The 16308-nt window shown below is 41.6% G+C and overlaps 1 protein-coding gene across 1 annotated transcript in view; it reads right to left on the bottom strand.

Moving 5' to 3' along the window:
• The window catches only part of FRMD7 (FERM domain containing 7), a 28843-nt gene extending 14527 nt beyond the window's left edge, over window positions 1-14316 (bottom strand). Inside the window, 7 exon segments of the mRNA XM_067724489.1 lie at window positions 143-290; window positions 510-624; window positions 7101-7198; window positions 10051-10129; window positions 12130-12172; window positions 12978-13082; window positions 13795-14316. Coding sequence (XP_067580590.1) covers window positions 143-290; window positions 510-624; window positions 7101-7198; window positions 10051-10129; window positions 12130-12172; window positions 12978-13082; window positions 13795-13803 — 597 coding nt within the window. The 5' untranslated portion in view covers window positions 13804-14316.
• Window positions 14317-16308: the final 1992 nt, after the last annotated feature.

The raw sequence follows: 16308 nt of genomic DNA, 5'->3' as shown, positions 1-16308 counted from the left end.
CTTACCCTAAACTCTTCCAAGCACTGCCTCCTTTCCTTGCTGGTGGTAAGACTGAGGGGTGGGGTCACCTTGAGAATGGACATTCAAGTTTGAGCCAAGATAACACCCAAAACTGAAGACTTTAAAGGAAAAGAGCTGTTACCCGTAACACCAGTACGCCCATGTGAGCAACAGCCAGTTGGATCTGCATCCCTTCACCATCACTGGCAGGGTGCGGCCTGATGCCGTACATATCCAGCTTCCTCGCTATGTCCAGTAGCAGAATGTCAGCTTCAGCTGGGCTCCTGCCACTGCAAAGGGAAAGAATTTATGAGCCTAATAAATGCAGCAAGAATGACGCCTAAAAAAAAAGAATGACACCTCTACCCCGAGAGCTCGAAGAGGAACTCAGTGTTTTCTTGAGCCTGAAGTTTCTCTGACTTAAAGGCTTGCTTTTAAGAGTCTGTCCTCAGCTTCAGTCTTCCCTGCCAGCAGAACAGGCGGAAGCAGATGCCAGGGAAAGTACTTACATGTGCTTCTGATGGAAGTGCACGATCTTGCTCTCTAAATCGTCTTGGTTCGGTAAGTACCGGGTTTGTGCCAAATATTTCCTATCTGTTTCTTCATGAAAGTCTCCCAGTTCTGCTGCATGACAGTAAAGTGACATTTGTTACATTACCATTGATGAGTTAAGCAGTGGAGCACCCAGCAGACCCTCTGACCTCCCCCAAACAGCCCTTTCTTTGCAGCCAGTGCAGCCCTAGACCTCCTGAATATATGTATATTTGTTTCAGGATATGGGTGGTGGGGGAGGACCTAATTGGTTCTTCTTCAAATAAGAAGCAGTGGGTTGTAATGAAGTCACAGACACAGTGTAGGTCTTAAAGGCTCCAGGATCATAGATGAATATTTTCTTATTTTCTTCTCCCACATTCTGTTGATGATCTCTTCTACTTCTGATCAGTCCCTGTTATGAGTTGAACTGTGACCTCCTAACCCTCAGTACCTCAGAATGTGACTGTGTTTAGAGACAAGGCCTATAAAGGAGTGATTATTTTAAAAATGAGGCAGTAGAGTGGGCCCTAATCCAATCTGATTGGTATCCTTATAAGAAGAGGAAATTTGGACACCAGGCACCAGGAATGCAGGTACACAGAGGAAAGACTGGGTGAGGACTCATCAGGAAGGCAGCTATCTGCAAGCCAATGAGAGAGACCTCAGAAGAAACCAAACCTGCTGACACTTCAATCTTGGATGTCTAGCCTCCAGAAGTGTGAGAAAATAAATTTCTGTCCTTTAAGTCACCTAGTCTGTTGTATTGTGTTATGGTAGCCCTAGCAAACTAATTCAGCCCCCTAACCTCCCTCTGCCTTGATCAGGCATTATTAAGAAAGGAGAATATAAATGCCAACTCCAATGCAAGCCAGTCACAGCCATTCATCACTCTGTACATTGGGAATCTAGTAAAACCCTGCTATATGGAATCCCCAGTCGGTGAATAATTCTGGAAATTATTCTCACTTTTCCAAATCACTGGAAGTTTATCCCTGCTCATAATCTATTCTAGATATATCCAATTTATTGTTATAATAGCACTGTGCCTACAAAGGCAATTGAGGTATATAGGATTATCTGCCCCTACAGTAAATGGCTTGAAACTGTTTTGATTTTTGAATTCTTGTGTGTTCTTTATCATTATTATGCCTTTTCCCTCTCTGTCAGATTAATAGGAATCACTTCCTGGTCATTGACTTCCCCTGAAGAAGTCTCTACTTGGTTCCAAATTGTGACTTCTAATCTACCATAAAATGGGCACCCAAAACAATTTTTACAATTAAAATTCACATTTTAACATGAAAAAAGGGGAATGCAGATATCCAAACCTGTTCGCATTTTATGAATTATAAGAGTAAATAGACTCCATGGAATCATGTGGTGCTCTCCTACTGAGTAAAATTCATGGACATGGGGGCATCAGTTTTGAGTACTAGAAAGTTATTTTCTCTTTTGGCTTGGTTTTCTATTGTGTTTTAGACAGATGGCATGCTCATTTTTAGATAGGTGAAGTGTATTTATATATTTCAAAACCACATTAGAATGAAAATCTTTATATAACAAGCTTTTTTAAAAAGACCAAATCAATGGCTCTTTTATCTATTTATTTTTTTCCCAAATTGATAAATGTACAAATCTCATTAAAACTTAATCAGTGGCTTCCCTGGTGGCGCAGTGGTTGAGAGTCCGCCTGCCGATGCAGGGGAGGCGGGTTCGTGCCCCGGTCCGGGAAGATCCCACATGCCGCGGGGCGGCTGGGCCCGTGGGCCATGGCCGCTGAGCCTGTGCGTCCGGAGCCTGTGCTCCGCAGCGGGAGAGGCCACAGCAGTGAGAGGCCCGCGTAACGCAAAAAAAAAAAAAAACCAAAAAAACCAAAAAAACGTAATCAGGCCCACCCATATGGTTTCACTAGTTAATGCTATCAAATATTCAGATAAGATACAAATACCAATTTTTCACAAACTCTTCCAGAAAATAGAGTAAGGAACACTTACCAACTCGTTCATGAGGCCAGTATTACTCTGATACCAAAATCAGACACAGACATCACAAGAAAACTGCAGATTAATATCTCTCATGAATACAGAGGCAAAAATCCTCAACAAAATACTAGTAAACTGAATCCAGCAACATATAAAAAAGAATTATACATCATGACCAAGTGGGATTTATCCCAGGAGTGCAAGATCAGTTCAACACGTGAAGGTTAATTAATGTAATATGCTATGTTAATAGAATAAAGGACAAAAAATACATTATCATATCAATAGATGCAGAAAAAACATTGGGCAAAATCCAACACCAATTCATGGTAAAAACATTCAACAAACAAAAAAATTGAAGGGAACTTCTTCAACCTGATAAAGTTGGAAAACCTACAGCTAACATCATAATAATACTAAATGGTGAGAAACTGAGTGCTTTCCCCTAAGACCAGGGACAAGACAGGGATGTCTGCTCTTGCCACTTCTATCCAACATTCTACTGGTGATTCTAGTCAGTCAGTCTATATATATATATATATATATATATATAAATCACTTGCTGTACACCTGAAACTAACACAACATTGTAAATCAACAATACTTCAATTTTAAAAAAAGAGCACACACACACACAAAGAAAATGAAAAGTCAAGCCACAGATTGGAAGAAAATTTCACAAATTATAGATCTCATAAAGGATTTTTAATAAGAATATATAAAACTCTCTTAAAATTCGATAAGACAACCCATTTTAAAATTGGCAAAAATTTGAATACGCATTTTACCAAAGAAAACATAGGAATGGTTAATAAACAGATGAGAAGGTGCTCAACATCATTAGTCATTAGGAAAATGCTAATTATAATTGCAATGAGATTCATTGCACTAGAATGACCATAATCACAAAGATAGACAATACCAAATTTTAGTGAAGATGTGGAGAAATTGGAAACCTCATACATTTCTGGTTTTATTGTAACAATTTGGTGAACAGTTTGTCAGTTTCTTAAAATGTTAAACACAAATTTACCTTAAGACAAAACAATTACATTCCTGGAAATCTACAAAAGAGTGATGAAAACATGTGTCCACACAAAGACTTGTACATGAATATTCATAACATTATTCATAATAGCTAAACTGGAAACAATCCAAATGTCCCTGGCCAAGTAAATAGATAAATAAAATGTGGTATACCCATAAAATGGAATACTACTCAGCAATAGAAAGGAACAAACTGCTGTGATTCATGTTACAACTTGCATGAATTTCAAAAACATTGTGTTGAATGAAAAAAGCCAGATACAAAAGACCACATATTTTATCATTCCTATTACATGAAATGTCCAGAAAAGGCAAATCTATAGAAACAGAAATTAAATTAGTGGTTGAGTGACTGCCAATGGGCATGAGAGAGCTCTTTTGGCATGATGGAAATGTTTGAAAACTGGGTTGTGGTAATGGTTGCACAACTCTGTAAATTTACTAAAAACCATTGAGTTACAGACTTAAAATGAGTGAATTTTATGGTATGCACATTATACCACAATAGAGCTGTTTTAAAAAATAAATTAAACACACACACACACACACACACACACACACACACACACCCCAATCTTTCTCTTTATTAAGCACAAGTATTAAGCACAAGACCTTACGTTGACCCTAAGGAAAACATAGGAACATAGGAACATTCTCTCCATGCAGGACTATAACAATCTAGGAAGAGACCTATGACATACAAATGAGTAAATATCATTAGTGATAGAAGGTAGCATGTGGTGTGAGCACCTTCACTGTTACCACGCTGGTCCAAATTACCATCATCTCTCTCTCTCCTGCTGTCGTCTGTTATCTTGTCTCCCCACTTCCACCATCCCTCATAAAGTCTATTTTCTCTCATTTTTAAAAATTGAATAAATTTGACATATAACATTGCAGCAATTTAAGGTGTACAGTATGTTACTTTGATACATTTATAGATTGCAATATGGTTGCCATTGTAGCAATACTTATCACATTACATAATTATAGTACAATATTATTGTCTATATTTATTATACTGTACATTAGATCACTATGGCTTATTTACTACTCGCTACAAATTTCTGTTTTCACCACAGCAGCCAACATGATGTAGTTAAAACCTAGTTCAGATCATTTCACTCCTCTGTTTCAAATGCTACATTGGCTTCCCATCACATTTAGAGTAATGTCCTAGGTCTTTAATATGCTTTTAAGGCACTCCATGATTACTGTCTCCCTCTCTCCCTCAGTTCCAGCCATCCACAAAGCCTGCTTAATGTTTCTTGAATACTCCCAGCATGCTCCTACCTCAGGCCCTTTGCACTGGATGTTCTCTGCCTGGAGCTCCCTTCCACCAGATTTCTGCATAGCTTGGTCTTTTACCTCCTTCAAGTTTTGTTTAACTATCACCTTCACAGTGAAGCCTACCCTGACCACCTTATTTAAAAATTCAGTACCCAGCCCCCGAATTTCCCTCTCTCCCTTCCATACTTTATTTTCTCCAGTGCACTTATCACCTTCAAACTTACATTATATATTTCCTTATTTTGGTCTGATTGTCCTCCACTGCCAAAATGTGAGCTCCACGAGAGCAAAGATCTTTTTATTTCACTGCTATGTTCCCAGTACCTGGCATGTAGTAGGTACTTAATAAAATTTGCTGAGTGAATGACAAAGAAGAGTTACTGTACTAAGGGCATTCATAAAAGGGAGGCTTCATTTGGAATGTACAAACTGTATTTGGGAGGAAGAGTCTGGCTAGAGCCAGAGGGGTGTGTAAGAGAGATTTAAGCAGATGAGGTCAGAATGTGGAGGTTCTTGAATGCCTAGAACATACATATTAGATGAATAAATAAATGAGCAAATGAATGAGCATCCTGGCTGTGTTCTGCACACTGTCTTAGCAACCAGTGAAATAATCTGACCTGGATGGATTGTGAAGAGCTGACTCCTTGAAACTTTCGCTTTTTTTCTGTGGAAAGAGCTTCTATTGACAAACAAAATATCCTCTAGAAAAGCTGAAGTGTTCTGTGCTATGCCTGAAATGGCCACTAGGGAATGCTCAAATCCATAATGTTGAACTATTAAGAATGAAATTGGGCTCCCCCATCAGAGGCTGTCTGGGGAGCCCCAATCCTCTGACTGCTGCCTTAAACAGGCAGCTAACGGAGAAGGATAAGTCTTCCAATATTGTTTTCTCCACCTGCCTTACCCCATCTCCCGACCCCACCCCAAGAACAATACTGGACATATAGTTAGTGTCCTTGGCATTCAAGGCCCTTCAAAATGATGCTTAGTTTTTTGCCACCTCTCCTAAACAGACCCTATGCTCGAGTTGTACTTGAGCTGCATCCTCTGTATATACTTTTTCTTGTACCATCACCTTTTTTTCTTTTCTGTTTTCTCTGCTTATCATTACATATCCAATTCCTATGCATCACTTTAAGGCCCAGCGCAAAAGCCATCTCATCCATAAGCCTTCCCTGATAACTACTGGTCTCACTGCCTTCCTGAGATCCTGGGCTCTCATCCTGTCTCGCTTATGAGTCACTTGGTAAACACTGATTCATATACTGTCTCTATCCAAGCCCTTCATTCTGGAGTTCCCAGTGAAATCAGAAATCTACCATTTCTGGACTGTCAGGAAGGCAATGGATAGAGGTCAAAAATGAACTTTTGAAACAAAAAAATGAAGTTATGATCCTTCAGGAACAGTAAGGAACAGCCTATTCTTGGACGGCCTCTCTAGAAGAGAGAGAAAGTCCAGCCAGCCCTAGAAGAAGAGATAATATTTCCAGCTGCCTTAATCCTGCCCTCGGGGATACAGGAGCAGCCTGACGTGCCCAGCTTCACCCCCTCCCAGGAAAGGCCCCACTGCTCCCCGGGCCTCTTTTCCCTGCCTACATTACTCAGCCTAGTCCAAGGACTTGGCTGCTAGGATATGGGGAACTCTAATAGACGCCTGGGGCCTTTTTCCCTTTTAGTTTCTCTCCACCTGCTATACTCTGTGCTTTGTTCTCTGGAATCATGAGAAAGAGCAACATGGGAATCACATTAAACGTGACAATGTGCTGCAGAAAGCACGTACCAGAAATGGATCCTGGGGCAAGCAGAGGGAGTGGGGGCCTGCCTAGCAAAGTCCATGCCCAGATTAGTCCAGACCAGCTCCTGGAGAGCAAGCCTGGGGCAGTGGGAGGCCAAGGTTAGACCGAGGTAGAAGAAAATCAGCATTTACTTTTAATCTACATAACTGCTCTGTGAGAAGGCATTCTTGTCACTCTTTTAAAGACTAGGGAACTCAGGCAAAGACAGATGAGGGGACTTCACCCAAGGCTACAACAGTTAGAACATACAAACAGGATTTGAATCCAAATCTCAATGACTACAGTAACCAGCCTCTTTCTACTGGACCCTGCCATTTCTATCTCATCCAGGCTTTCTCTCCTCTACAGAGAAGCGCTAACATGATGATAGGGATGTTGAGGGTGCTCAACCTCTTTGCCTGGTTCTCTAGCTGGCTGATAGGCCCCAAAGTCGACATTTGCTACTTACATTGTAAGATGTGAGATATCATCAACGCTGTACAGTTGTCACTGCATGGAAGCCTTCCCAGAGCCAAATCCTTCTTTATTTGAAGAGTAAAAAGATACCTGCAAAGAAGTGGGGGGAAATCTCTTGAGGAAGAAACAGGAACAAGAAAGAAGCATTTCCCTTCTCCCAGATCAAGATGTTTCAAGAAAGACACGGTGCCCCCAGTCAGGGAGATGCCTTTTGGGGGTGGTGAGTAATGCATAGGCTTTGCTTCGGCCCCTAACCAGCACTAGACCACAACTCAGCTGATCCAGCATTTCAGCAGGCCTCACAGCCATTAGGAATTGCCCCGGCCAAATCCTCCCGCCAACTTGAGGGAGTTGGCCAACAATCCTCTGGTGATTTCTGCCACGTAGCAAAGCCACATACCCAGCCAGAGAGAAAGGGAGATTCAGCAAGAATAAGCCTACTCAGGAGGCCAGTACTGCTCTGTTTACAAAATGCTATCAAATACTCACTATCGTAACAACTTAGAAGGCTGGCATCATCACCACATGTTCCAATTACGGAAAGAGAGGTTAGGCGATTTGGGCAGAGTCATATCACCCCAAGACAGTGAAACTGTGGCAAGACCTCAGGTCTGCCTCTCAATTCCAGGCTGCCTCCTATCCAAAAGACTGTATTTCAGAAATCAAGAACTTGAGGCCGTGATTCTGCCCCTTCACCTGGACCACCGTCTCCGTATCACCAGAGCCCAGCCTAGCCCTTTGCACAGAGCAGGTATGGGATTACTGTGTATTGAATGGAATGAAGCCAGACTACCCTTTTTCCTACCGATAATCAGGGACCCATAAAGTACACATTGGTATCCAGAACTTTGCAAAACAGATGGCATTTGTCCCACACTTTTAAGCCCATATCAAAGGCAATCAACTTTTGAAAAGATGTGTATAATTAAGATTCTACTGCCGACTATGTTCCTTCTTGGTTCAAAATTGGTTCCAAAGTTTTATTTTATATATTAAAACATTTACTATCTACTGTGGGCATTTCCCTAAATAAGATGTAATTTTCTGAATAAAGTTCTGTCTAGATTTTTTTTAAACCAATTAAGACTTGACAGCAATGTGGTGAACCAGAATTAATTGCACGTGATAGATGAAAATGCAGACTGGGAAAAAACAGGTAAATTAGTAGGTGATTATTTAATTTACAAAGCCATTCATTATAATCCTTCAAATTGTGATCTCTCTTAACGGATTAGAAATGATTCATTAGAAAAGTTATATTTGCACACCACTCTGAGAAACTCACGTAGTGGCTCCAATCAAGGCATCCTTGTAAAGTCAACTACAGTTAAGTATTCTCAAATGGACCAATGGGGAAAAAATAAAGGAAGTCTAACCGTTGCCATTACCTGCTTTCAAATATAGATGTAAATGGGAATAATCAGCCTCAATTGCTAAAGGGGACGTGAATTTCATTTTACTCCTAGCAAGAAAGAAAGTAACCTTCTTGTCATTTGACACATTCCTTGCTGTTAAGAAGGCAGCTGCCTGCTGCAAATACCAAATCCTTCCTCTGAACAGCTGATGAATCATTTATCATCACATTGATTTTCTCATTCTTTTTTTTTTTCCCCAGAGAAAGTTTATCTCCATCAAAATTGGTTACAATTTGAGACTCGACTGAAATGAGTTAGCAAAGGCAAACTGATAGAGATACCAAGACATCAAGTTATCTGGGAAAAGGGCCTACAACTCACAAATTTGGAGAGGATTGGGAGAGAGAGAGAGACTGACCTTTTTTTTTTTTTGTTTTGTTTTTTGTTTTGCGGTATGTGGGCCTCTCACTGTTGTGGCCTCTCCCATTGCGGAGAACAGGCTCCGGACGCGCAGGCTCAGCGGCCAAGGCTCACGGGCCCAGCCGCTCCGCGGCATGTGGGGTCTTCCCGGACCGGGGCACGAACCCGCATCCCCTGCATTGGCAGGCGGGCTCTCAACCACTGCGTCACCAGGGAAGCCCGAGACTGACTTTTTTAAAGTGACTTCTACAAAGACCCCTCAGAAAAGAACCCCCCCATTTTACAAAAAGGGTGAAGAAAAATTGGCCATGAACCATGATGGGGAATATTTCAGGTAGAATAATTGCCAACACGCTGTGACCTTGATCAAGTCACTCTAGTTCCCAGGACCAGTTTCTGCATCTGTAAACCAAAAGGTCTGGACTAGATTATCTCTTACATCCCTTCTATGTGTAGAAGTCTGGAGTCTAAAGTCTAGAAAGCAGAGTAAGGTTTGGGGAGTGTTATGTTGACAAAGTATTTTTGAAGAAGTAGGTTTACATGGTCATTTTAAAGAGCATTTTTATAAATATAAAAATACTTTAAAATGTTTTATACTTTTTACTTTTTTGTAAGTATACAAATATTTTACTTATATAAATTATTAATAATTATTATTGTAATTATTAATAATTATAATAAAATATCAATAATTTATAATTGTGCAAAATAATTTATTAAATTATTTTTTACTTCTCTACTTTCAAAAAGGTTTTATAAGTGTATGTCATCATCACTTTCTACCTATGGGATATACACACACACAAACGTGCACACACACATGTGCACACAGCCGTTTTCAGTATGCAGGGAACTTAGCTGTCAAGCTGCCCTCTGATTAGAACACAGATGCAATGAAGGCAAACACTCTAACTGTTGTAGTAGTTAATGCCTTAACCCCCAAGTGGGCGCCCAGGCTGGTTACCACTTTAAGAACACCACCCTTCCTTCTCCCTGAAGTCCCTATCCTTTGGAAGATTAACCCTGGGGACCAGCCAGGTCGTCCTTCTCACCAACTTCTTACGATCTCCCAGAGTGACTGAGACCCAAGCCTTCCAAAGAAGGCTAGGAGCCCATTCCCTGATAAATGGATAATAATGATTAAGTAACATCATGCAAGTACTATACCTTGTAAGCTCTTCTCGCAGATGTCCAGGGTCCACTGGGAAAAATTTCACCATAAATTTGAAAACAACCTCCTTAGGATCTTAAAACACAATATCTCCATAAGTTTTATTTAAATGTCCATCACAACAGTTACAGAGCTTCTCTCTCTCTCTCTCTCTCTCTCTCTCTCTCTCACACACACACACACACACACACACACACACACACACACACACTCTCCTCTCCTCTTCCCTCCTCTCCCCAGCACTCCCTCTCACAGACTTTTCATTTAAATTTCAATTTTTCACATTTGTGAGCTGTTGCTATTTTTGAATTGTGCCTCTATGTGGATAACAGTTGGGAAAGTTCTCCTGCCCCTCTTCCTCCCTTCTCTTTCTTTGAGTTTCTTTTTGTAAAGATGTGCCTCGTTTGGGGCCTACTGTGTCCTCTCTTAAGAAGTGTTCCATTTAGAAAAATATACCACTTGCTACTTGGGATTCTGCATTCCTGGCTGAGAGAAGGGCCCAGCTATAGAGGCAGGTGAATATCAGCTGGCTCAAGGATTCATAAAGGGAACTAGAAGTAGTAGGGACTGAGGCCTCTGTGTATCTTAAAATCTACATGAAGAAAACATATCTACTTGCCTTCACTCCTACTTGCATTTGAAAATAAGAAGCTTTCTGTATCAAAAGCAAATACACACATGTAGCATTAACACCATTGATTCAGTAAATATATGTTGAGTGCCTATTGTATGCTAAGCATTGTACTAGAGGCTCCTGGAAATGAAAATACAGTTAAGCACTCAAAGGTTGGTAGAAGAGGCAGACACCTAGACAGACAATCACAGAACCACAAAGTGTTATAAGCCCCGAGTACTGGGTAAGCACAAGAGGGAGAAAAGAGTTTGGAGGAGGTCAAGGAAGGCTTCCTGGAAGAGCTGACATCTGAGTAGGGCTGCCAGATTTAGCAGATAAAAATATAGAACTCCCAGTTAAATTTGAATTTCAGATATACAATGATTGCTTGGGACATACTTACACAAAGAAATTAGTCTTTGTTGATCTGAAATTCTAATATAGTTGGGCAACTTCTATTTTATCTGAGAAGCCTACACCTGAAGTTAGTTTTGTTCAAATTAGGAGAGGTAGGAGTATGAAGTGGTCAGAGGCAGAGGTAAAGGCTGAAACGTCAGGCAGAGTCCGGTGCTTTGAGGATCATGTTAAAGAGTTTGGACTTTATTCTAAGGACAATAGGGAGTCATGGAAGCATTTTTAAGCAGGAGACTGATGTGGTCAGGTTTGTATTTGCAATAGTTCCCTTTGGGAGTAGTGTACATGATGGATTGGGGGGAGTCAGTTGGGAAGCTGTTGGGATGATGTGACAGATTATCAATACGTAGTGGGAAAAGACAGAACTGTGGGAGACACCAACACGTAGAGAGCAGGAGGGGGAAGTGACACGAAACAGCCTTTCCCAAAGTGTGGACTGAAATCCACCTGCAGCGGAAGCAGCTATGGAATTTGTTAAAAATGCAGGTTGCTGCCCCCAAACTCGGGGATGAGGCCCAGCAATATGCATTTTAACAAGAACTGCCCCCTCCTCCCGGCCCGTGATCCTAATACACACTGAAAGTTAAGAACCACCACACTAGATTGTGACATATAGGGTTCGGGGGAATATTTCATGCATAGTAGGCACTCAAATATGACCTGAAATGGATGGACAATGTCTGTGATGGGATAAAACTGAAACACCTCCTGGAAGAAGGTGAATGGCATTGCTGCTTGACATCAAGGATGCTCGAAGATTTACAGGTCTAGACTCAGAGATGTATTCCTAGAGCCAATCCACAGAGCGCTGTCATTACCAGGGTTCTCGAAATTTACTCAAAGATCCAGCAGCCTGATTTTCCTCATCTCAGGCAAAGTTAAAATGATTTTTTTAAATTGCTAAATTTACTGGATGGATGAAGGATTAAAACAATACATCAAAGCCCTTTTCTCCGCTTATATTAAGGCGAGGAACAGTGTGGTATTGTTGAAATATTTTCAAGTTGTAACTGGGAATTCTATTCCTTAAGTGATTTTCCATACTTACTTTTTACTTGCTTTGTAATGGACTTCAGAAGTTCCAACCAGACCTGTAATAACATTAATGAAAGAATTGGTAGAACATGGCACTGAGTATAGCTTTTTGTTTTTTGGGTTTTTTTTTGATAGCAGATTAAAGTCAACATGAAACAAACAAATGTCAAGACTCTTTAGACTTCTAAAGATAGTAAGAAATAGCAACGTCAAAGAAATGCTGTGCTTCCACCACACTCAATCTGTCCCCTTCTATTTTCCCAATGACAGTGCACATTGATGATCTATAAACTCTTGCTGTTGACATTTGAGTCACTGCTCCCTGCCTCAGGAGAATGACAGAGGTGTCATATACAAGGCTCATTAGTTGCCACAAAGACTAATGAAGGCACATGGCTCCACATTTGAATCCTACAGCCCCCAAATGCCAGCTTAATAGTCATAATGAGCCTTTCTGGGAAGGAGCCAGATAACAGATCCACCAAGGCAGAACACAGCGGGCAGAACATCGGGAATGTTAGAATGTGAGAGAGGGGCAAGGAGCATTCCCGAATACTACTGGTGAGGTTAGGAGTCTTCAGTTTGGAGGTTGAGGTCCAGCCTCTGGAAAGTCAGAATAAAGCACAGAGACCTCTTCACACAGTGGCAAAAGAGGAGCAGAGGGTGGAAGAGTTTGTGCTTGGCAAACTGAGGTGACTTTTAATAGACAAGGAGGGGAAATAGTTGTTAAATCCACTCATTTTGCAAGGGTTTAAATGGTTTTTCCTTTTGCAGTTGGGGGTTTGAGCCCTGCATATCTAGCTGCAAGCTGCATTTAGAAGCAATTCTAGACACAAAGAACCTATAATGAAACCAACTTACATTATTTCCAGAATGGCTACAGAATTCTAATCCAAAATATTCCTTTTCAGCAAGATTTAGATGGCTGCAACTCAGGTTAAACAGCACCTTCCCGGATGACTTTTGCTAAACAAAACAAAGAGACCATAGCACAGTTTGCGATCCTAAGCTGATATTGTTGCTGTAGTGTGGAGTAAAGGGTAGAAGCAACTAGACTCTCTTCAGTTTCCTTTAAACACTGTTTTCAGGCCCTGTATCCTCCCAAATGTTGTTGAGTTTTCCACACAAATACATGCATCTATCTGTAGATTGTTTTAGCGGTACCTCTTTAAAAGCCTCAGATTAATGACAAACCCTCTTGGAAAAAGACAGCCTTGCACTTAACTACGTATGGCTAGATCTGCAAATCTACCCTTTCAGTGGAATTCTTTCATCAATTCATCCCACAGGCAATTTGAAAGATTTTCCCCAAATTGACAGATAGTTTAATCAAGATGCAAATCTGACCTGCTTAAAATCCTTCAGTGGCTCCCTTCAGGATAAAGTCTCTACTCCTTAGCAGGAAGGCTGGGCCCTTTCCCTCATGTGGCCCTGCCTGCCCCTCCAGCCTCATCACTTTCCCTTCCCCCTTCCTTTCTAATAATCGCAGCCTGCTCATGTTTCCCCACACGTCAAGTAAATTCATGTCTCCATGCCTCTGCTCATGTCATTCCTTCTACACAGAACGCCCTTCCCACCTTTCTTTGCTTTGGCTTCCTCCTACTCAGCTCAGATGCCACTCCCCGGGAGACCTTTGGAGCCAAGGGCAACCTCCGTGCTCCCAAACACTCTTGCTTACCTCAAACATGGCACTTCTCACACGGGATGTCTATGTTCCCCGTTAGACTGAATTCCTTCATAGCAGGGGCCTTGCTTTAATTGTCTTGTTACTCACCAGGTCTAACTCAGAGCCTGCCACATACTAGGGGTCTTGAATGTTGGTTGATCCAACATGAAATTGACCAACTTCCTCCTCCGAGCTCCACGAGGAGATTTCATTCTACAGCTTTTCCCATCATAACTGCATCTAGCATACTCCTTTCACATAAGGCCACACATATTTTTTTTTCTTCATAAAGCCCGCATACACTGGGAGCACAAAACAGTCCCTTTTTCAGGCTTCTCTGAGAATAGGAGCTGTGAAGAGCTCTCTGTGAAAATCTCTATGAGCTGAGTGGGGCTGGAGCTGATCTTCAGCCAGCATTGCTGAGGCCGAGGGTTACAGTTGCAGGGAGGACGGTGATGGGAAAATTGGGCCCTAGCTGATAGGCACAAAGACACACTGCTGAAAACCCCTAGTTAAAGCCAAGTCACACGGTGCCTCTGGTGCTGCAAAGGAAGCTGGGTGCAGGGAAATGTAGTTGGAAATCACCGACGCATAGAATTAATGCCAACCTTGAGAGGTCAGAGAGTCCAGCCACCCTCCTCCCACACCCCACCCTCTCCCTCAAGGCAGTCCCACACGGAACAGAACCCACATCTGGTATTTAATAGCTTCCAGGAAGGCGACCTCCCCCATCCCCTTCCCCCAACGACCCCAAATGCTCCCCTCTCCCTTGGACTTCTCTCCACTTGGTTTCGTAGTCCAAAGCTCCATCAACTGAGATCCATGAGGGTTAACCAGGGTCCTATTTTTAAATGCAAATAGGATGCAGAGGGTGAAAGCTACTGCATCCTTAGTGCCTGGAGAGAGGGCTGAGGGAAAGGGGGTTTGATTTTATGTGGGAAGTCACATTGGAGCTGTGATCCAGGAAAAAGGGGTCAGCCCATGGTGGGGTTCGGGGGCTTGAAGGGCATTAGGGGGCAGTGGGGGAGGGGGTGTCTGGGAGGGAGGAGGGAGGGGGCGCTTCTGCCTATGTGGCAACCTTGCCTAGGGCAAGTCCTGACACAGACCATTCCAGACAGATGAAATCGCTGCTATTTTCAAAGTCCTCCAGACCAGGAGCTGTTATGGGATTTTTATTATGAATTAAAAAATTTTCTAAAGAGAGAGAGAGATGACAGCAATACTTTTTCCAACACCAAAGAAACGTTTCAGTCATGAGGACCAAATTCCGTCATAGACTCCAGTTTCTTTGCAAACAATTTAAGAAACTCAAGATTTTCCTTTCTCCTCCTCATTTTTTCTTTCTTTTTTTTTTTACCATTGGGGTGCTTAATCATCGCCATTAATGCTGCCACATTCCATGTGTTTGTATATTTAAATGTTTCTGCAGTCACAAAGAATATATAGCCATCCCTGTAAGGTTTCCAATCCAGGCTGCCTTTTTGCTCCTTTCTGTAAGATCCCATACCATGTTTATAAGAATAATCCTCTGATTCGTCCACCCCTGTACATCTTGCCAACTGGCTCTAAAAGCCTTTGGCATTTGTGCATTAGGAGGTCAGGAGCTCATGTGGCTCAAGCTCTCTACCCACATCTCCGGGAGAGGCATTTCCCTTCAACCCTCCGTAGTGTACGTTGAAATTGGCCAGCCTAGTGGAATGTATTGCACAATAGGTAAGGTCTTGGTTCTGTCTTAACATGCAGCCTTTAATTTTTTTCAACCAATTCTTCAACTTGTATGTTATGATTATTTTTCTCATAATATCTCTATATACAACTTTCCTATTTTCTCTTTTCTGGACTTCTGATTCTCTTTTCCATTGCTTGTTCTTGTTTAAGCTGACACTTTTCAACATTCTAATCAAGCTCCTTAGTGGATCTAAATTATTTATCACCGGGCCTCCCACTCAAGGAATTGGAACTCCAATCCTGAACCCTGTCTTATATTCATCTCCCTTGGATTACAGTAGAGCAGTGTTTGCCTTTAAAAAAATCACACACACACATATAATTTAAAACTTTTCAGAACTTGTGTTTATAATCTTCAGCTTACAAGCTCGGTCTTAACCATTGGACACTGATTTCTTGGGGCTCCAAACTCATCTTCTCACGGAAACAATAAATATTCAAGGTGACCGTTTCCAAAAAACAGCCCATCAAATCTTCTATGCACATAGGGCTGTCATATAACAGTTTATTAAAACAAGCCTGTATTGTAATCCTGCTCTACCCACTTACTAACTGGATGAATTGGGGCAAATGTTTTAGCTCACAGATTGATCTCCCTTTTCCAGGTACCTGAAGACAGAAACCATGTGTCTGAGTACCTGGCATTATATACAGTGATTGGAAAAGAGTGGACATTCCATAAATGTTTACTGAATAAATAGATGAATGGATCCGAACATTTAACTTGATTCATGTGCATTAGCAGGACAGTCCTCTCAAGAGGAAGAACAAATTAGTTACTATGTGACCTAGGGCAAA

The sequence above is a fragment of the Pseudorca crassidens genome, chromosome X (genome assembly GCF_039906515.1).
Source record: "Pseudorca crassidens isolate mPseCra1 chromosome X, mPseCra1.hap1, whole genome shotgun sequence".
Taxonomy (NCBI): domain Eukaryota; kingdom Metazoa; phylum Chordata; class Mammalia; order Artiodactyla; family Delphinidae; genus Pseudorca; species Pseudorca crassidens.
This window is presented reverse-complemented; position numbering and strand designations above follow the sequence as displayed.